Here is a 22,718-nt window from a genome sequence, read left to right as displayed (position 1 = left end):
TGGAGTTCTTTGAAGGAGTCACATGTGCTGTGGATAAAGGGGAACCGGTAGATGTACTGTACTTATATTAACAGAAGGCATTTGATAAAACGCCATATCAAAGGTTATTGCGGAAAATAAAAGCTCATGGTATAGGGGGTAACACATTGGCATGGATAGAAGATTGGCTCGCTAACAGGAAGCAGAGAGTTGACATAAATAGGTCATTTTCTGGTTGGCAGGATGTGATGAGTGTTGTGCCACAGGGATCAGTGCTGGGGCCTCAACTTTTTCCAATTTATATAAATGACTTGGATGAAGGGACCAAAGGAATGGTTGCTAAATTTGCTGATGACATAAAGATAGGTAGGAAAGTAAATTGTGAAGAGGACGCAAGGAAGCTACAAATGGACATAGATAGGTTAAATGAGTTGGGCAAAGATCTGGCAAATGGAGCATATTATGGGCAAATGTGAAATTGCCCATTTTCATAGGAAGAATAAAAAAAAAGCATATATTCTAAATGGTGAGAGATTGTAGAGCTCCGAGATTCAGAGGGATCTGGGTGTCTGAGTGCATGAATCACAAAAGGCTAGTATGCAGGTACAGCAAGTAATTAGGAAAGCTAATAGGATGTTTTTGTTTATTATGAGGGGAATCGATGACAAAAGTAGGAAGGTTATGCTTCAGTTGTACAGGGTACTAGTGAGACCACAACTGGAGGAGTATTGTGTACAGTATTGGTCTCCTTATTTAAGGAAAGATGTAAATGCGTTAGCAGTTCAGAGAACATTTACTGGACTAATACCAGGAATGGGTGGTTTGTCTTATGAGGAAAGGTTGGAAAGTCTAGGCTTGTATCCACTGGAGTTTAGAAGAGTAAGAGGCAACTTGATCAAAACCCTTAAGATCCTGAGGGGTCTTGACAGGGTGGACGTGGAGAGGATGTTTCGTCTTGTGGGAGAATCTAGAATTAGGGGTCACTATTTAAAAATAAGGGGTCGCTCATTTAAGACAGAGATGAGGAGGAATTTTCTCCCTGAGGGTCCTGAATCTTTGGGACTCTCTTCAAAAGGTAGCGGAAGCAGAGTCTTTGTATATTTTTAAGGCAGAACTAGATAGATTCTTGATTAACAAGGGGGGTGGAAGATTATTGGAGGTAGGCAGGAATGTAGGGTTGAGGTTACAATCAGATCAGCCATGGTCTTATTGAATGGCGGAGTGGTGTCGATGGGTCGAGTAGCCTATTCCTGCTTCTAATTTGTATGTTCGTCTGTATGTTTGTATGGATGTTACATGCCATTTACCAGCCCAAGCCTGAATGTTGTCCAGGTCTTGCTGTCTGCAGGCATGGACTGATTCAGTACCTGAGGAGTTACAAACAAAACTGAACACTGTGCAAACATCAGTGAATATCCCCACTTCTGACCTCATAAATAGGGAGGTCATTGATGGAGCAGCTGAAAATGGTTGGGCGTGGGACTAGGAAATATGTCCTGGGGCTGAGATGAATGGACTCCAATAACCACAACCATCTTCCTTGTGCTAGGTTTGACTCCAACCAATGGAGAGGTATAGCTGTACTAAAGCAGTTTGGCTATGGAGACAGTTAGTTCTGGAGCACATCTTCAGTATCGCAGCCAGGATATTGTGAGAGCCATTACCTTTGCAATATCCAGTGCCTTCAGCCATTTCTTGATATCATGTGGAGTGAATTGAATTGGCTGATATAGGCACCTATGATCTTGGGCCTCTGGAGAAGGCAGAGATGGATCAAACACTCCGCAGGTCTGGCCAAGGATGGTTGCGAATACTTTAACCTTGTCTTTTGCACTGATGGGCTGGGCTCCCCCATTGCTCATGATGGGGATATTTGGGGAACCTCCAGTTAGTTGTTTAATCATCCACCACCATTCAGGACTGAATGTGGCAGGACTGCAGAGCTTTGATGTGATGATCGTGGGATCGCTTAGCTCTGTCCATTGCATGACGCTTCCGCTGTTTGGCATGCGATTAGTCCTGTGCTGTAGCTTCATTGGGTTGGTACCTCATTTTTACATAGGCCTGCTGCTGCTCCTGGCATGCCCTCCTGCGCCCTTCATTGAACTTGGTTGATTCCCTGGCTTGCTGGTAATGGTAGAGTGGATGATATGCCTTTTCATGAGGTTAGAGATTGTTTTTGAGTACAATTCTGATGCTAATGGCCCACAGTGCCTCATGGATACCCATTTTTGATACCCAATCTGTTCTGAATCGGTTTCATTTAGCACAGTAGTAGCACCACACAGCATGATGGAGGGTATCCTCAGTGCGAAGACGGATCTTCGTCTCCACAAAGGACAGTGTGATGGTCAGTCTACCAACATTGCCATGGACAGATGCATCTGTGAGAGGTAGATTGGTGAGGGTGTGGCAAAGTAGTTTTACACTATTATTAGTTCTGTCACCAACTGCCGCAGACCCAGTCTGGTAAATATGCCCTTCAACGCTCTGCCAACTCGGCCAGTAGTGGCACTACTGAGCCACGCAATGATGGATATTGAAGTCCCCCACCCAGAGTACATTCTGTCCCCTGCCACCCTCAGTGATTCTTCTAAGTGGTGTTCAACAGGCGGAGTACTGATTCATCAGCTGAGGTGGGGGTGGGGATTGTGGGAGGCAGTATGTAGTAATCAGCAGGTGGTTTCTTTGCCCATGTTTGATCTGATGTCACGAGACTTCTTGGGGTCTGGAGTGAATTTTGAGGACTCCCAGGGCCATTCCCTCCCAAGTGTATGCCACTGTGCTGGCAACTCTGGCGGGTCTGTCCTGCCATTGACACAGGTAATACCAGGAATGATGATGGAGGAAAAAAGCAAAAAACTACTGCGGATGCTGGAAATCCAAAACAAAAACAGAATTACCTGGAAAAACTCAGCAGGTCTGGCAGCATCGGTGGAGAAGAAAAGAGTCGACGTTTCGGGTCCACACGACCCTTCACAGTTCTGTTGAAGGGTCGTGTGGACCCGAAACGTCGACTCTTTTCTTCTCCACCGATGCTGCCAGACCTGCTGAGTTTTTCCAGGTAATTCTGTTTTTGTGATGATGGAGGAGTCTGGGACATTGGCTATAAGGTATGATGCGGTGTGTATGATTATGCCAAGTTGGTGCTCAGCTATTCTGTTAAACAGCTCTCCCAATTTGGAACATGTCTTCATGAATTAGTGAGGACGACAATGCAGGGTTGACTGGGCAGAGTGGACCTTTGTCATTTCCAGCATCTGTGTCAGGTGGTCCGTGCAGTTTTATTCTTGTTCTACTATGACTTGCATGAATATAAAGAGACAAACATTTATGAGGCTGCACAGGCTCTATTTATACATGCTTGAGTGGCATTTCTGGTTTGGCCACTACTTGAGCTGTATTCTTCAATAAACTCACAATTGACAGCTGAGGCTCCAATCTGCTGATTCAGGAGCTACCTATTCTGGTTTCCATAGAAACAAACAAACCATCTCCACTTTGCTGGAAGGGACAAAATTCAGCCAGACAGCAGAGTCCGTGGTTCAGAAGGTTGCAGATTGTGCTGAATGTCAACCATTAGAGTAAGCTATACAATTGAAGGCAGTTGACAGTTCTTAAAAATCCTCTAATCTTCAGTGTTTATTATTCTATTATCTGATCATGTGGTTTATGGTTAAGGGTTAGAATTGGCAAATTTCATTTAATTGCAGAACTTTGCACCTCCTCTGCTATAAAAGTAAACGTAGTATCTCGCTAACCATTTTCACAATAGACAATCAGCATTTAACTTGTACTCGAGATTTCACCCAGCAACAGAATCTGCAGCCTCTACCTCAAATGGCTCAAACAGCAGTAGACAGCTGGACATATTCCATGACCCAGGGAAGAAGCCGTTTGTTCAGCCCCTACTAAAGAGACATTCCATGGAACCGTCCTCTGCCTACAAGTCTGAGTTATTGGAAATGAAGGCAGCCGTTTCAGAGTGCCAATCAATAGAACAACAGTGTACATCTTAGAATTAGAGAACAGGTTATAGCACAGAAGGTGGCCATTTGGCCTATCATGTTAGTGTGGCTCTCTGCAAGAGCAACTCACCTAGTGCCACTCTCCCACTTAAGCATACAAAACATGCAACTTCCTAGAAACGACTGAAACTGTTTATAATTGCTTACAGTTGCTTGTCCAATCTGCTGAAGTCCCCCACCCAGAGTACATTCTGTCCCCTGCCACCCTCAGTGCTTCTTCCAAGTGGTGTTCAACAGGCGGAGTACTGATTCATCAGCTGAGGTGGGGGTGGGGATTGTGGGAGGCAGTATGTAGTGATCAGCAGGTGGTTTCTTTGCCCATGTTTGATCTGATGCCACGAGACTTCTTGGGGTCTGGAGTGAATTTTGAGGACTCCCAGGGCCATTCCCTCCCAAGTGTATGCCACTGTGCTGGCAACTCTGGCGGGTCTGTCCTGCCATTGACACAGGTAATACCAGGAATGATGATGGAGGAGTCTGGGACATTGGCTATAAGGTATGATGCGGTGAGTATGATTATGCCAAGTTGGTGCTCAGCAATTCTGTTAAACAGCTCTCCCAATTTGGAACATGTCTTCATGAATTAGTGAGGACGACGATGCAGGGTTGACTGGGCAGAGTGGACCTTTGTCATTTCCAGCATCTGTGTCAGGTGGTCCGTGCAGTTTTATTCTTGTTCTACTATGACTTGCATGAATATAAAGAGACAAACATTTATGGGGCTGTACAGGCTCCATTTATACATGCTTGAGTGGCATTTCTGGTTTGGCCACTACTTGAGCTGTATTCTTCAATAAACTCACAATTGACAGAACAAAAGGACAAATTGTGAAGTATGTAGGTTATCTCCTAGTTAGATAATGTAAGCCAAAAGTAAAAGTGATGAGCGATATCCCAAATAGGTAATACTGTGCAAATTACACTTCATCTTTTCATTGCAAAACAAGTAGAAATTAGAAATAGGTGGAGGCCAAGAAGAGACTGCCAAAGATGTCATGGACAAAAGGACAAAAAGAACACCCCTTTGTCCATGACATCTTTGGCAGTCTCTTCTTGGCCTCCACCTATCACTGGCCCCCTATCGAGCTCTCCTGTCCCACCCCCTTCTACCAGTATATACTTCATCTCATTTCTATATGTCTTAATTCTGATGAAGGGTCATACGGACTTGAAACGTCAACTGTATCCCTCTCCGCAGATGCTGTCAGAGCTGCTGAGTTTTTCCAGGCGTTTTTGTTTTTGTTTTTGTTCATAAGCTCTCATGTTGTGCAGTAACCTTTTATGTGCCTTTTGGAAGGAAATCTAAATACATCACAACTATGGGTTCCCCTTTATTCCCCCCCCACCCCCACTGCTTGTTACATTTTCAAAGAACTCTAATAAGTTTGTCAAACACGATTTCCCTTTCACAATACAATTAGGCAAAGTCAATATGATTTTTATGATTTTCTAAATTATCTATTACCTCCTTAATAATGGATTCTAGCATTTTCCCAATGACAGATGTTAGGCTAACTGGCCTATAGTCTTACCCTCTAAGGGTTCAATGCTCACTTTAGCTATTCTTTTCCTTTTTATATACTTACTGAAGATTTCACTGTGTCTTTATATTTCTTGCTAGTTTTCTCTCATACTAATATCTCCCTCTATTATATTTTTAGTCATCCTTTGCTGGTTTCTAATATTTTCTCAATCTTCTGGCCTACCACTATTCTTTGCAGCATTATACATCTTTTCTTTCAATTTGATACCATCCTTAACTTCCTCAGTTAGCCACAGGTGGTGCACCCTTCTTGTAGAGTCTTTCTTCCTCAATGGAATATATCTGAGAGTTTTGCTGAAATATCTCAAGCACCTGACACTGCTTCTCTGCATCTTACCTTTTAACCTATTTTTCCAGTTCACTTTAGCCAACTCTGCCTTCATACCCTTACAAATGCCTTCATCTGAGTTTAAGCCATTAGCTTCAGACCCAACATTCTCACCCTCAAACTGAATATGAAATTCTATCATATTACGATCGTTCTTACCTAGATCATCCTTTAGTATAAAGAAATTTATTAATCCGGTCTTGTAACACATTACCCATGTCTAAAATAGCCTGTTCCCTATTTAGTTCTAGAATGTATTGATCAAATAAACTGTCCTGAATACATTCTGTGAAGTAATCCTCCAGACGATCTTTGCCAATTTGATTTGTCCAACCTACATGGAGATTAAAATCTCCCACAATTATTGCAATATCTTTCTTACAGGCCCCCATTATTTCTCAATTTATACTCTGTCCTACAGTGTAGCTAATGTCGGGGGCCTATAAACCATTCCCATCAGTGACTTCTTTCCTTTGCTATTTCTTATCTCCATCCAAACCAAGAACGTTTCTCACTACTGTAATGATCTCATCTTTAATCTTTATTGAGAGCACTACCACGCCTCCTTTTCCTTTTTTTCCTGCCCCTCCAAAACATCAAATACTCTTGAATATTCAGGGCCCATGCAACCATGTCTCTATAATAGCTATCACAGCATACTCATTTATTTCTGTTTGTGCGACCAATTCATCCATCTCATTACGATGCTGCATGCATTCGGATAAAGAGCCCTTAATAACTGTGGACCTGGCGTCATTTGTAGACTGGACAAAGTAAAGATGGCAGATTTCCTTCCGTAAAGGGCATTAGTGAACCAGATGGGTTTTTACAACAATCGATGATAGTTTTACGGTCACCATTACTGAGACTAGTTTTATACTCCAGCCTTATTAATTAAAATTTCACCATCTGTCATGGTGGGATTTTAACACACATCCCCAGAGCATTAGCCTGGGCCTCTGCATTACTAGCCCTGTGACATTACCACTGCACCACCATCTTGCCCTGGGTATTTGCTGGTGCAACTTTATGTTTGTATGTTCTGTCCCTTCCTGTCACACTAACGCCTGCAGCTGTACCCTACACTATTATTACCTTGTCTTTTCTCTTCAGCTTTCCACATCTTCCCTTATGTGAACTCTTACCACACCACCCCCCCACCTCCCATACCTCTACACTATCTAGTTTAAAGCCCTCTCTACAGCCCTAGTTACATGATTTGCCAAGATGCTAGTCCCAGTATGTATAGTTCAGGTAAAGCTGTCTCAATGGTACAGCTCCCTTTTTCACCAGTGCTGGTGACAGTGTCCCATGAATCAAAATCCATTTCTGCCATGCCAATCTTTCAGCCACACATTCAACACTTTGATCTAAGTCAATTTGCTCATGACTGAGGTACTCATCCAGAGATTACCATCTTTGTAGTTCTGCTTTTTAATTTAGTCCCTAGCTGTTCATACTCCGTCAATAGAACTTCGTTCTTAATCCTACCTATCTTATGGGTACCCAAATGGGCCACAACAACTGGATCCTTCCCCTCTAAGATCCTCTCCATTCCTGAGGAGATGTCCTTAATCCTGGCACCAGGCAGGCAACACAGCCTTTGGGGCTCGTGCTCTTGACAGCAGAGAACAGTGACTATCCCCCAACTATACTTCCCACTAATACAACTACATTCCTTTTGCTTCCCCCTATTATGACACAGCGATGGTAAAGCGGAGTTGCTCAAATCCCAGAGGGAAACTTGAAACAACTGCCATTTTTGCAATTTGTATGTTTCGAGATGCAGGCTTTGAATTAAGTAGTAATAAGACCACCGAGTCTCGAGAGGTTTTTTTTTATAAAACTAAATTAAACATTTATTAAGAAAAATTGTGAACACATACATATGTCTACAAAATTACTACTATAATAATTACAAACATCCCTTAATTAATCTGATTTTCAATTACACCCCCATTAAGGCAACAGTAAAACTCAGATTTAAAGAGACATGTGGCAGAGCACACCTGGACAGTTGTATTCAAAATGAGTTTCTTTCAGCCCTGGATTCTTGCAGACAGACTTCAGGTTTACAAGCTGGAGGCTTCTCACACTTGATGGATCTTAAAATGCCTCTAACTTGCACACAATCTCCTTTCCCCTTTATACATATCTTTTTCTTTGAATGTAAATTTTCCATTGTATTATAGGTTTTTAAATTATACCTCTTCTGACAATAACATCCTTTGATTCCACTAATTTTATTAAGCTGAAATAAATAAACATTACTTGGCATCTTCTAGCTAGGTCCAAGATTTCACCCATTCTTTTGACTGCTTTATTTAAAAATGCAAATTTCCCCCTTGACACTTATGTTTCTAAACTTCCCCATGTTTATTTAATTACCATTTCAAACCTACTTCTTTCTATACACCAAAGCCTCTAGACCAGCTGACTTTAATCCAATTAAGACACATAGATACACACACATAGACACAGACACCACTAAACTCTATTTTAAAAAATATGTTCCAATAACATTATAGACATGAATCTCTCCATGACACCCCCGTTTAAATGGTCCCCCGCACCACAATGCTGTGATCAGTTTGCTCATTCTCCCTGCAGTCCCTGGTCTAGTCCACACAAGCTGCAAGAACCTCGAACCTGTTAAATAATTGCAAGGTTGAGGCTCCTCCATTACTACCTTCTAGACACCCATACCCACTTTTCTTACAGTCACACCCTCATGCCCCTGACGACAGACCAAATCTGAAGTACCGAGCCCAAGGGTTGTGACTGTCTCCTGGAACAAAGTGTTCAAGTAACCTTCCCCCTCCCTGAAGCGCTGACTCCAGCTAAACAACTCTGAGCCAAAGTTTCCTAAGATGCAGACACTTACTGCAGATGTGGTCGCTGTGGATCACACTGGTGTCCACCAGTTCCCACATGGTACAGCTGCAATACATCATTGCCCTGCCACCTTTATTTTGTACTTATTTACTCCTGAAAAAAAAATTAAATTTAGAACATCACAATGATTATGGAGTTTGACTAGTTGCGCTATAAATTTAATTTAATACTTATGTCACCCCAGTACCGGTTTAAACTACTGCCCGGTTTAGATGATTGGTGTGAGAAACAGGAATGTCACATTTATGTTCCTCTTTTTTTTAAAAAAACTTAAAAATGTTCATGCATTGGGTCAGTTAATTAACAAGACCAATAACCATAGAAACCATTCGAACAATCATCAGCTCCAATCTGAAAATAACCTGGTAACAAAAACATGGCTGATGAGAACACCAAAAGCCTTTCAGCACAATATTTGTCATTGAAGCTTGAATACATTTACTGGGAAAAGTACATATTGTCCAGGGCTAAATAATTACAATTCAAAAAGAAACTAATTAAAATCTATGACGGAGAATTTTATCCAGGCCTATTGTACTGCTCATGAATAATCGGAGTGCACTTATTCCCTGGCCGATTACCACAGAGTTGGGTTCTCTGCACTACTGAATAATTAGCTGCTTTTACTGGATGGGGGCACAGCGTAGGGGAGCTGCTTTCACGCAGGATCTGAAAGTGGAATTAACCTTATTTGCTGTCTAGCTGTGCCCACAACTTTGATCAGTAGGGAAATTTCATCATGTCACAGATGCTGTATCTGTTAGGAATGCTTTGTGTAAAATAAAAGGCAAAAAATTCAATGTGTGGCCCTACTGCATGGTGGCAGGGGTGCAGAGTAGAGAGAGGAAGAGATAAATACCCCAGAAACCATTCTGGAGTTACTTTCATGATATGAGCTAAAATTGCTCACCCTCTTCCATCACCTAGTATAAAATCCCACTATTTACTCATCATCTGGCTATTTGCTGCTCCATGATGTGTCAAGTTGTGTTCCATCACTCAGCAAGTGCTGATACCACAGGCCCACTGTCCCAGTCAGGAGTGTGATGGAATACTCCGCACATGCCTGGATGAGTGCAGCTCCCAGAACACTCAAGAAGCTTATAAAAACAAAAAAACTACTGCGGATGCTGGAAATCCAAAACAAAAACAGAATTACCTGGAAAAACTCAGCAGGTCTGGCAGCATCAGCGGAGAAGAAAAGAGTTGACGTTTCGAGTCCTCATGACCCTTCAACAGAACTGAGTAAAATTAGGAGAGGGGTGAAATATAAGCTGGTTTAAGGTGGTGGGGGTGTGTGTGTGTGTGTGTGGGTGAGTGGGGGGAGAGAGGTTGGGGGGGTGGTGGTTGTAGGGACAAGCAAGCAGTGATAGCAGATAATCAAAAGATGTCACAGACAAAGGAACAAGAAGGTGTTAAAGGTGGTGATATTATCTAAGAGAATGTGCTAATTAAGAATGGATGGCAGGACACTCAAGGTACAGCTCTAGTGGGGGTGGGGTGGAAAGACTGACAGGGCATTACAGATACAGATTTAAAAATAATGGAAATAGGTGGGAAAAGAAAAATCTATATAAATTATTGGAAAAAACAAAATGGAGGGGGAAGAAACGGAAAGGGGGTGGGGATGGAGGAGGGAGTTCAACTCCTCAAACCCCTACTCCTCAACCCCCACCTATGGCACGTCCCCATGCCCACGCAGAAGATGCAACACCTGCCCCTTCACTTCCCCTTTCCTCACCGTCCAAGGGCCCAAACACTCCTTCCAAGTGAAGCAGCATTTCACTTGCATTTCCCCTAACTTAGTCTACTGCATTCGTTGCTCCCAATGCGGTCTCCTCTACATTGGAGAGACCAAACGTAAACTGGGCGACCGCTTTGCAGAACACCTGCGGTCTGTCCGCAAGAAAGACCCAAACCTCCCTGTCGCTTGCCATTTTAACACTCCACCCTGCTCTCTTGCCCACATGTCTGTCCTTGGCTTGCTGCATTGTTCCAGTGAAGCCCAACGCAAACTGGAGGAACAGCACCTCATCTTCCGACTAGGCACTTTACAGCCTTCCGGACTGAATATTCAATTCAACAACTTTAGATCTTGAACTCCCTCCTCCATCCCCACCCTCTTTCCGTTTATTCCCCCTCCTTTTTGTTTTTTCCAATAATTTATATAGATTTTTCTTTTCCCACCTATTTCCATTATTTTTAAATCTATATCTGTAATGCCCTATCAGTCTTTCCACCCCTTCCCCACTAGAGCTGTACCTTGAGTGTCCTGCCATCCATTCTTAATTAGCACATTCTCTTAGATAATATCACCACCTTTAACACATCTTTGTTCCTTTGTCTGTGACATCTTTTGATTATCTGCTATCACTGCTTGCTTGTCCCTACAACCACCACCCCCCCAACCTCTCTCCCCCCACTCACCCACACACACACACACACACCCCCACCACCTTAAACCAGCTTATATTTCACCCCTCTCCTAATTTTACTCAGTTCTGTTGAAGGGTCATGAGGACTCGAAACGTCAACTCTTTTCTTCTCTGCCGATGCTGCCAGACCTGCTGAGTTTTTCCAGGTAATTCTGTTTTTGACTCAAGAAGCTTGCCTGTCTAGGACAAAGCAGCCCACTTGATTGGTTCCACACCAACAAACATTCACTCCCTCCAGCACCGACGCACAGTAACAGCAGTGTGTACCATCTACAAGATGCACTGCAGGAATTCACCAAGGCTCCTTAGACAGCACTTTCCAAACCCACGACCACTACCATCTAGAAGGACAAGGACAGCAGTTAGATGGGAACATCACCACCTGAAGTTCCCCTCCAAGTCACTCACCATCCTGACTTGGAAATATATCGCTGCTCCTTCTCTGTTGCTGGGTCAAAATCCTGGAACTCCCTCCCCAACAGCACTGCAGGTGTACTTACACCACATGGACTGCAGCGGTTCAAGAAGGCAGCTCACCACCACCTTCTCAAGGGCAACTAGGGATGGGTAATAAATGTTGGCCCAGCCAGCGAAGCCCACATCCCGTAAATGAATAAAAAAAACCTGCAACTTGCTTCAATCTCTGTCAGGTTGTTGGTGTCAGATTCAATTGGGATTAAAAAAAGGAAATCACTATGCTACTTTATGGCTCAATAACTTTTAAGTGAAGGTAATTTTAAAAAAAACACACTTTAAATGCTATAATCTTTTAAGCTAAAGAAGTATGGTTTGCCACACAGAGATACACAGTGTGCATTGATGAGGTTGCCAACCTGCCATGATTGTCCTGCAATCATGAGGAATTAAAGATTTAAAAAAAAAATATTCACAGTAAAAACACAACACAATTACTATGTCATCTTTTGGTGAGTCTGCATGGTGAATATCTGAAGGATAGTGGACTCATCATTAGGACAAGAAAGTCATTCTAGTTGGTTGAATGCTAGGACACAATTTTCAGATCCTAAAGGTGCGTTGTGGAATATTCCTTTGCAAATAATGAATCTGTTATGTCAGGCATGATCACAACATAAGATCATTAGGCATGCTGACCAAATCATTGTGCTTACTTCTATGAAGAGCCTAAGAACTGAAGCACAGGATTAACAAAAAGCCATTCAGCTCATCAAGTCCACTCCAGTCAAAAAGGAACAGAGATAATGGTGTCTCTGATGGGCTGCATTGAAGTTATTATGGATGCGATCACATTTAATACTTCTGAGTCTAGGTCACAGGGAGTGTCTGTTTCCTCATCCTGATGGCAGACTGACGCTTTTGAAAGTCTGTAATTCTGCCAGAGTAAGGCAGCTACTTCCAGCAACAACATGCATTTGTAGAGCAGCTTTAACATTGTAAATCATCCCAAAGCACTTCACAGGAACGTAATCAGAGAGAATTTGTCACAGAGCCACATAAAACGATGTCAGGGCAGGCAACCAATAGCTTGATCATAGCAATTTTTTTTTTGAAGGAGTGATTCAAGCTTGTTGTTTATTAGGCTTCTAAAAGGAAAGTTACCTGGAGGAAGTTACTTTTGCACAACCAGAAAATAAATGCAAAAGAAGCCATGGTGGTTAATTTGCAGACAGCTGTAAAATCTTACAAAGGGCCTCCAGGAAAACTTAACTGACTGGAGTTTTGGAAGTTATACAGCTCTGGAAATGTCTGCCTGGTGGAGGATTAGGATTTTGTTCTAATAGCCATTAAGCAGTTTACTTTGAACTGCTGCCTCAAAATCTCGTGTGGACCGGAAATTAAGTACAAATTTTGAAATGTTACTCAAGCATTCTGCTCAAATATCCAGTGCACAAGAAAAAAAAAACACACACAAGTTCGGTGCTAAGACACAATGTCCCCAATCAACGTTTGTTGATTTTATACAGAGAACCATCAGATAAGTGATGAATCCTTAAACAATAAACAAATTAAACTGCTTGTACTGCGTGATTTACTTTATTTTAAAATGCATTACTTCCACCAGGCAAATACAAAAATGTAATTAGGATTAAAAAAAAGGACACTTTCACTTCAGTCCTCAGGCCATTAATTGATCGTCGGTGGAATGGATGATTGTCTTTGTCACTGTTTGGAGCTATAAGAGCGAGCAAATCTGGGACTTAAAAGCAAAGAACTGCGGATGCTGGAAATCCAAAACAAAAACAAAAACAAAAATACCTGGAAAAACTCAGCAGGTCTGGCAGCATCGGTGGAGAAGAGTACAGTTGACATTGAGTCCTCATGACCCTTCAACAGAACTAAATAAAAATAGGAAATGGGTGAAATATAAGCTGGTTTAAGGGTGGGGGGAGGGTTTGGGACACTGGAGGAACAGCACCTCATCTTCCGACTATGCACTTTACAGCCTTCTGGACTGAATATTGAGTTCATCAATTTTAGATCATGTACTCTCTCCTCCATCCCCACCCCTTTTCCGTTTTTTCCCCTCCTTTTTGTTTTTTCCAATAATTTATATAGATTTTTCTTTTCCCACCCATTTCCATTATTTTTAAATGTATTTCCATGTATTTCCATCCATTGTTTTATCTCTACCTTTTAGCCTTTTTAGTATTCCTTCACCCCACCCCACCCCCACTAGGGCTATCTGTACCTTGTTTGTCCTGCTTTCTACCCTTAATTAGCACATTCCTTTAGATAATATCACCACCTTCAACACCTCTTTGTCATTTTGTCTGTGACATCTTTTGGTTATCTCCAACTATCACTGGCCCTTTACCTAGCTCTTCTTGTCCCAACCGCCCACCCCCCACCCCACCCTAAACCAGCTTATATTTCACCCCTTTCCTATTTTTACTTAGTTCTGTTGAAGGGTCATGAGGACTCGAAACATCAACTGTGCTCTTCTCCACCGATGCTGCCAGACCTGCTGAGTTTTTCCAGGTATTTTTGTTTTTGTTCAAGTCTGGGACTTTCCAGCTTGGTTTCCTTTGCAGTGGGTGAATCACTTCTTGAAGTGCCACATTGATGCATCAATATGTTGCTCCAAGTATGAACTACCTTTTAACAAGAAGTGGACTGATCTGACAGCAGGGCACTTAGGGAGCTGGGCTGAGCTCTCATATTGGAGCTTGACCCTGAACCCTAGCCTGCACTGACATTCTTACTTTTTCCCTCCCAAATGAAGGAGGGAAGGAATTTCATTTAACAGCTTGTACTAAACTGAATGGGATATCTTGTGGCACAGTGGATAGCATCCCTGCCACTGAGTCAGACATTCCGGGTTCAAGTCCCACCCCAGGACTTGATGGTTAAGGAAGGTAAGTTCATAATGCAGCCAAACAGGTTGAGTATCAATCTGCAAGTACTTCCAACACACACACCAATGGCAGATGGTAATAGCAGGAGAGATTCCTGCTCAGTCATGTGATGGAAAGAATGTTACACAGTCTCTAGCATCACTTTCCATAGCTCCAGACTTTTACGTGCATGTTGCAAAGCAACTTGGACTTAGAGTGAACTGTGACACACCACCAGCACTAAATGAATATATAGGAGTTTCCTCCCCGAGAAGGCTCTGTCAAAAGTTATTAATTTCACTGGGAGATTAATTAAATGGAGTAAATCCAAAAATTAAACATGTTATTTGAAGACGACTTTCTCGCAAATTCTCCAATTAACCTTTTCTTGCCCCATCTTTATTTAATTACCTAAAGGTATTGGGTAAATTAGCTAAAACTGAAAGAGGAAGTCCAAAGATTACAAAGTTCAGTTAACAGATTTGACTGAAAAATTCAGAAAAACAATGCACAAGCTAATTTATATCAAGTTTTTAAATTTACTCATCTGCTGTGCCTACCTGCTTTCCATCACCACTCTCCGGACCTACAAAGGTCAACTTTCGACGTACGTAGAACAACATGTCATCCTGTCGCGAGGCCCATTTCTCCATAAAGTAAGTTGAAAACATCCAGGTCCAAAAGACAATCCGATCATCTTTGAAACAGCCTGGTAAGCAAATAAATGGTCTAAGTGGAGGTCTGATATAGAAAAGGTCAGTTTAACCAACACCTTGTGTTGTTACTAACTTCTGCCAACATTAGTCCAAACTCTTCCCTCCCCTCCCTGAAACGTTGTTAGCACAATACAATACACAATTCTAGACCCATGGCTCAACCTTTTCAATGAAGTAGACCAAACTATTTGAAAGGTGCATGGTCAACTGGGGATCTTTCAGTAATGTTGGCAAGGGTTCTGGTCTGACTTTTCCCTCACTGTTTGAAATACTAAAATAACTTAATCAACATATTATGGTCTGAGAACAGCTATGAACGCTGTGGAAGACTGCCATGTTAGGGAGAGTTACTGGTTTACCATTCACTTATTGTAATACTTTGGCTTTTCCATACGATAAGAGGAGCACATGTAAATTAAAGTTCATAATACACTTCCTAAAAACATGTTGCTACTAAAATTAAGTATGGTAACATGTTGACTCAGCGTGCAACCCACAATTTCAGTTCACTTTCTAGTATGGGGCTGCTATAGACGATCTGACAAAGAGTTATTAGTTTTCAACCTCCAAGGAAAGGTCAAAGCTTTGTGATCCATGTAAACCTGTAACTAGAAGTCAGCATGCTTTTGGGTCCATAACAGCTATTAAAAGGCACTCTGTCTGATATTGATCAAAACTGCAGCAGCAATTATTCATGGCTATCTGAAATTTACATATGGCAATAGTTGTCTTGTCAATTACCTTCATTGTAAAAGGTCCATGCCAATACAGGAATGGCCTTGGCTATCCCATGGTATTATGTCAACCTAATATTTCAATACAAAAATCAACATTTATGATTTTTGTAGATTTTATGTTTGCTACAATACAGATTGACCAGGAGGTGTTCAAAGGTATATTTTTAGGACTTTGTTATTCCAATAAATTGAGCCTTTGCTATCAAGACAATTAGCTCAGAGCTTGGTGTAAATTGCTAAACAGATACTTGGTACTAATGGGCTCTACTTTTGCACCTTTGATTATATTTGTGTTGATATACAGGACACTGATGATTGGAGGAAGAATCTTTGTGCGTCAAGTACTTAAGTACTTAAAAAACACAGACTATATTAAAGCTGATATATACCTTGCAGAAAAAAAATTGGAAGTAATAAGTTAGAAATGAATGTTGAAACTCTACTGCTGTTTCCAGTTATCAAACAATACAAGTTCCTAAAAGTGGACAGGGAACAATAGAAGTTTGCAGTTATGCCACAGTTATGCCACAGATTCCACAGCTGACAAGGGCAATAGAAGCTGACAACTTCTCCACAAGCTTAATCTAATTGGGCCATTTTGGGATTTGACTAACCCACAATGTGCCCAAGTCCTTCTGGTCAGCTCTAGAACAAGCAGAATGAACAACTGGACCACTTGAATACAAGATGTGAAGTTCAGGTAAGGGAATGCGGAGAAATGAAACACTGTATCCTAAATCCTGCATAGCCAATTATTGTTTCATGACTCATTTGCCACTTTCTTTCATTGCAAGCCAAGCCTTCTAAAATTTGGGGTCATTTGGGAAAGTTTATTGCTTTAGGTCTGCTGCTGGTGACTGTTTCTCCTCCAACCATTAGGTGGGGGTACAAGTCTCTCTGCCCATCATCCACAAATTCTCATTCAGCAGCTAAAAGAACAGTGACCGAGGTCCCAGGAATCCTAAATCTTTCCTACCAGTTATCATCTAGTTACATTGATGCTCTTAAACGCTTAGTGTGAAGGAAATAGCTCAGATGTTTGTCCTCTTCCTATACTATTCAGTGTTTGTGTTGAGCTTTGACCCTTTCCCTATGTTGATCCTTATATAGAGCGCTGGGAAAATCCAATCTCAAAATCAAACCAAACATATCAGAATTTTAAAAATAACAATGCAATTGCATATACTGGAATCTAGAAGTGACTCATGATATGTCCTTAATCTCTCAAATCTAAGTCAAGGGGCTGGTTTGCAATTAATATTAATGGTGAAATAACAAAGAAGCCATAAAAAAGTGTTATACGAGCTGAACATGTCAGAACATTATAGCGATGGGTCATTTTGTAAGGAATCATAAACAATATCAGAGGTCAGAGCAGTGAAGACTAATGACCTATCCCTCATGAATGAGTGAAATGTGTTCTCTCTAAATCTGCAATATTTTATGGCCTCACTCATGGGAGTCTTTTTAAAATGTAAATCAAAATAACTGTTTTAAATGAGATATTTCGATGTGTTAAATCATGTTGCTCTTATAAAAAACATGCATATGGGTCAAATACTGCAACATTTGGCCACTGAACCAAGTATCAAATTTCAAAAACTTCATTCATGGGACGTGGCCATCATTGCCAAAGCCGGCATTAATTGTCCATTCGTAATTGCCCTTATGTGTTGTAGGTACACCCACAGTGTTGTTAGGGAGGGAGTTCCAGGATTTTAACCCAGCAATAGTGAAGGAACGGTGATATAATTACAAGCCAGGATGGTATGTGGCATAGGGTCTTCTCAGTTGAAAATTTTTTAAATAGAAGTAACACTGACAACATAATGCATTAACAGATTCTGAATAAAATATGAATTCTTACATTTACCACATAGGCAAAGTAAGGAAAAAATTTTTGCCAGTCATACTCCTGTGTCATGTTCTTGAAGCTCTGCTTGGAGGACTTGGCTATAGTTTGAATTATTGGTAGGTCTAAGCTGAACATTTTCCTGCACATGTTTGGCTCTTCCTAATAGATCAATTGTAGTAAGTTTAGCCTGTAACTCCCCGCTTCATTTTGACTCTTATTGTCCAACTATACTGTGGTAACTGAGGGTATAGCCCCTCCTGCTGTCTATCAGGGGTCACGTTATGTTCTATAGAGGCTCCGTCCAGAGAGCCCTAAGCATGGGCAATCCGTGGGGTGGGGCTTCCTGACGAGAGTCCTGATCGAGCATGTGGCACCTGAAATGCTCTCTGTAATAAAGTTTAGTTGTTTCTTGTTGAAACTTGTCCACTCTGTCGAGTCATTACATTTGGTGACGAGGATAAAACAGCTCCGACTCTGCACTTGCCTCGTTAACATGAGTACATAGAATCTTAAGAAAAAAAGAGTAAAGACTACTCACCAGTCATGCTGCTCTTTGGCAGACTTGATTTTTATTATGCACCTATGGAAGATTGAAGCTAGCACGTAGAGCGCCTCGGATTTTATTTTGTAGCGAACGAGATTACCATGGAGGAAAAGCAGAAAGCCATCCTTTTGAGTGTATGTGGCAGTAAAACATACAACTTCATTCGCAACCCGATGGCCCCAAGTGCGCCCAATTTTAAGTCCTATAATGAATTAGTGGATCTCGTGAAAACATGCTTCCACCAAAGCCATCTGTAATAATGCAGCGTTTTAAATTTAATTCCAGAATTAGGGCCCTGGGAAAGTCCATCACAACCTATGTAGTGGACCTCAAGCAGTTGACAGGACACTGCGACTTCGGGGACACATTAAATGATACACTGCGGGACCGATTGGTTTGTGGATTTCAGGACGACGCCATACTGCGCCGTTTACTCGTCGAGCTCGACATTGACTTTAAGCGCACCCTGGAAACCTCCCTCGCTGTGGAAAGCGCTGCGTGAGACTCTCAGGCTTTGCAACACATACAACATGGCGCCATTCTTCATGTGGGGTGGGAACATGGCGTGAAAACTAGGCCCACAGCATCGAAGCAAGAAGCAATGTCCGCTGTTAGAAACATGAAAAGGCCTAGTAGGAATGCTTCAGCAGTAACTTCACGATTAGGTTGTTATAGATGTGGAGGTGACCACGGAGTGGACACCTGTAAATTCAAAGAGGCTGTCCAATTAGTGCCCGTAGTCCTGTAAATATCTTCTTTTCAAGTATATATTCAATTCCCTTTAGAAAATTATTACTGAATTTGCTTCCAATACCTTTTGAGGCAATGTATTCCAAATCATAATTCTGTGTAAAAAGATCTCCTAATTTCTCCCATGGATTTTTTAGCAATTATATTACCATAGATTGCAGGATATAAGACAACCCGTTGGCGCCAAAACTCTTGTTTAGGCCTTTACTTGGTGTACAAATCAACACCTCCTTCCCTGCTAAGACAGGCTATACTTGCATTAGGAATCGGCCCCAATTTTTCACGTCAGAAATGCATGTTTTACTTATAAGTCGGCACATGGGATCAAGCAGGTGTTTGCCAAGATCATGTGCAGGAGTTTAAGACAAGCCCAGACACGTGGTGAACGACAAACAGAAATCGGTCATCCAGCAGAAAGAATGACATATAATGATTGTTTCAAGCCAAAAGTCATAACATTTGCTAACTTGCCAAATAATTGTGCTACAGCATGGGAATTCGGTGTGAGTGGAAAAAACTGGTGCAAGAATGGAAGGAATCTGCCCTGAAGTAGCCACTCCAGACCAAATACGACATGAGAACAGGAACCAGATACTGGCCTGATTTTGAGACGCATGTATCAGGACGGGTCCTCAAAAATAGAATGCATTTCTGGTGACAACGTAACCAATATGTGTATGTGCACTTAACTGGACCAAATCAAAGCCGGGGTCCAGCAAAGATTTCGGAGCAGTTCGTTGGTGTAGCCACTTTATGGAATGAAAACAACTAGAGTTGCAGCAGAAGAACAATATCGCTCAGAGACTACAAAGAGAGCTCAATGCCAAAATTACCAGTTTCCAGCAGTTTATCATCAGACAGTGGCAAAAACACGAGTGCCCAACATGGATGAAATGCCCAGGAATTTTGACATACCCCGCAACCAAACTGTAGAGTGGAAAGGTTGGGAAAAAGTTCTAGTGAAAACTACAGGACATGAGAAGACAAGATTTATGGTAGTACTAGATTGCATGGCCGATGGAATGAAATTATGAATAAACTATGGTAATTTTCAAATAGAAAACCATGTTGAAAATTAAGTTCCCTGCAAGGGCTTTTGTGGATGCCCATGACAACAGATGAATATGGATAGAGTGATGTTGTGGATCGATTGTGTGAAATAAGTGTTCCGGTGGCCTACATAAAGAATATAGCTCATTGGTTATATGGGAACTGAACATGCCCCAAACTAATGAGATCAAGAGGTGTCTGCAAAGAAATAACATAAACATCGCAGTTATACTGGGGCCTAACATCCATAGTTCAGCCTTTGATGTGTGCCTCAACAAGCCATTCAAGGATCATGTTTCCCTGCAGTGATGACCACCACCTTCTGAAGGGCAATTAGGGATGGGCAATAAATGCTGGCCTAGTCAGTGACACCCACATCCCATGAACAAATAAAAAAAAGGACATATGTTTTCGGCTGACAGGGCAGTAAAACTGTGTAGTTATAGAATAAAGCAGATCTAACAGTTTGACAGGTTTTTCACAGGTCTTACAATAGTTTGTGTGCAGACACGCCCTCACCAGAGGTGGACATGGGCCACTCGTAATTAGTTACGCTGTTGACTTTTGCAGGGACATTTGATTGCAGATTCAAAAAACAGTCTTGTAAGCACCACCACAGACTATGCTGGCACAAGATGGAAATACCCTCACTGCAATGACTATGTATGGGAGGGTGCTGTGCATTATTTTCTTACTTGAAATCGTGTTTAAGGGGAATCAATCCATTTCTAGTGAAAAACTTTTAACTTTCATTTTGCTGAACAGGGCCTCTAGATTTACACAACAAATAGTGCAACTCATTTTCACTATTAATTTGTCAAACAGAAGCTTCATATGGTGCACATAAATCAAAAAGACTTGCATTTATATAATGCTGTTCATGGCCACTGGACATCAAAGCGCTTAACAGTGATTGGAGGACTGAAGGGTAATCACAATGTAATGTAAGAAACGTGGCAGCAAATTGGTGCTCAGAAAACTCCCACAAACAGCAATGTGATAATGAGCAGATAACCTATTCTTTTGAGATATTGGACATCAGGAATAATTCCCATGCTTTTCTTCAAAATAGTGCCATAGGATCTTTTACATCCACCTGAACAGATGGGCTTTTGTTTTAATGTTTCATTCAAGATGGCGCCTCCAACAGTGCAGTGCCTCCTCAGTGCTGCATTGGACTGTCAGCCTTCATTTTTATGCTCAAGCCCTAGAGCAGGACTTGAACCCGGAATCTTGTGATTTGGAGGCCAGGCTGCTACCAGCTGAACCACCAACAACAATATTACAATTGTTGACCAAATATTTGAAATATAAACACTGATCAATGTATTGGTTCTAGGACAAAGTGCATTTCATGGGAAGTATTGCCAATTTGGCCACAATGCCACATGTTACACCCAATAAGGGCATGTCATATTCATAACTTTACACATGGACTTACTCATATGAAAGCTTCTGGACTACACTGATGAACTGTTATTATGGCAACCAAGTGGTCAGGTGACCTTTTCTTATTCAACATTAGCTTTGAAGTTTATGGAAAGTTCCAAATTGAATAGTCATAGTTTGAGGGGCGGTCGGCGGTGGGTGGGGGGGGGGGGTGGTTTGCAGTAGAGGGGACAGGCTCCCTCTAGAATGGATATGCCAAGATGAATGGTATATGTGAAATTCACGCCTGTCACTGTTTGAAGCTTACTCAAAACATAGTATCAATGGACTACTAGACTGTCTGTCTCCAGGTTTGCAGTTCAACAAAGGAAAACTGATGAGACCCGTTATCCACCACCAGTTAAGTGTGAAAGACACCATCTATCTCCTATTGTATATCAATGGCCTTTAAGCTATTCCAGGTGACCAATGGCCATTGACCATGTGACCGAAACTGACTTCTGATGCTGCGATCCTTTACTACCTCAAAATCTAGAAGATGCCTGAGCAGACTGCAGAAGAACGGCTGTGCCATCTTTGACTTTTAACGATCATCAATCATCAGCCAGTCTGAGAACCAGATTTAAACTAGCAGCAAGTCATTAAGCAACCAAAGTACTTTTACGACTGGTCCCTGGGCGAAGCTCCCCCAATTTGATGATGATCCCGGACAAGGTACCCCGAATTTTTATGGTCCCGGGTGAGGAGGGATGAATTGGCTCCCTTCCTTTATTCAACCTCCTTGATTAGTCGCAACAAAATTAATTTTAGAAGGATCCCTTCCCTCATGGATACCGTTACCCAGTCCAAATGTATTTATGTTTTAAAAGGAGCCAATTTAACCAGGCTGCCTTGAGTCAAAGAAAGAGTGAGTTTATTAGTTACTAAATGTGAGGAAAAATAATAAAAACCCAATGCACATCCACACAGATGAGAAATGAGAAATTGAGTCCAAAAGTATAAGTTAAAAAATATATATACGAATCAGTCCTTTGGCTTGTCTGCGAGGAGTAGATAGCGAAACGTTGCGGCTGTTAAATTGGGGTGATTCCAGTAGCACTGGCTTTGGCTATTGAGTTGGGGATTCTTGGTTCTGCAGGTTACATGAAAGGAGTT

General features: G+C 41.7%; 1 protein-coding gene across 4 annotated transcripts in view; it reads right to left on the bottom strand.

The window, feature by feature from the left end:
- The window catches only part of kiaa0930, a 102,406-nt gene that overhangs the window by 44,552 nt on the left and 35,136 nt on the right, over positions 1-22,718 (bottom strand). For all 4 annotated transcript variants that reach the window (XM_078568332.1, XM_078568330.1, XM_078568329.1 and 1 more), the window contains exon 2: positions 15,083-15,231. In XM_078568332.1, coding sequence (XP_078424458.1) covers positions 15,083-15,231 — 149 coding nt within the window. The remainder of the gene's footprint in view (positions 1-15,082; positions 15,232-22,718) is intronic.

This window comes from Cetorhinus maximus, chromosome 22 (assembly GCF_964194155.1).
Source record: "Cetorhinus maximus chromosome 22, sCetMax3.hap1.1, whole genome shotgun sequence".
NCBI classification, from domain to species: domain Eukaryota; kingdom Metazoa; phylum Chordata; class Chondrichthyes; order Lamniformes; family Cetorhinidae; genus Cetorhinus; species Cetorhinus maximus.
Note: the sequence above shows the minus strand (reverse complement) of the source record. Positions and strands in the feature narration are given on the sequence as shown.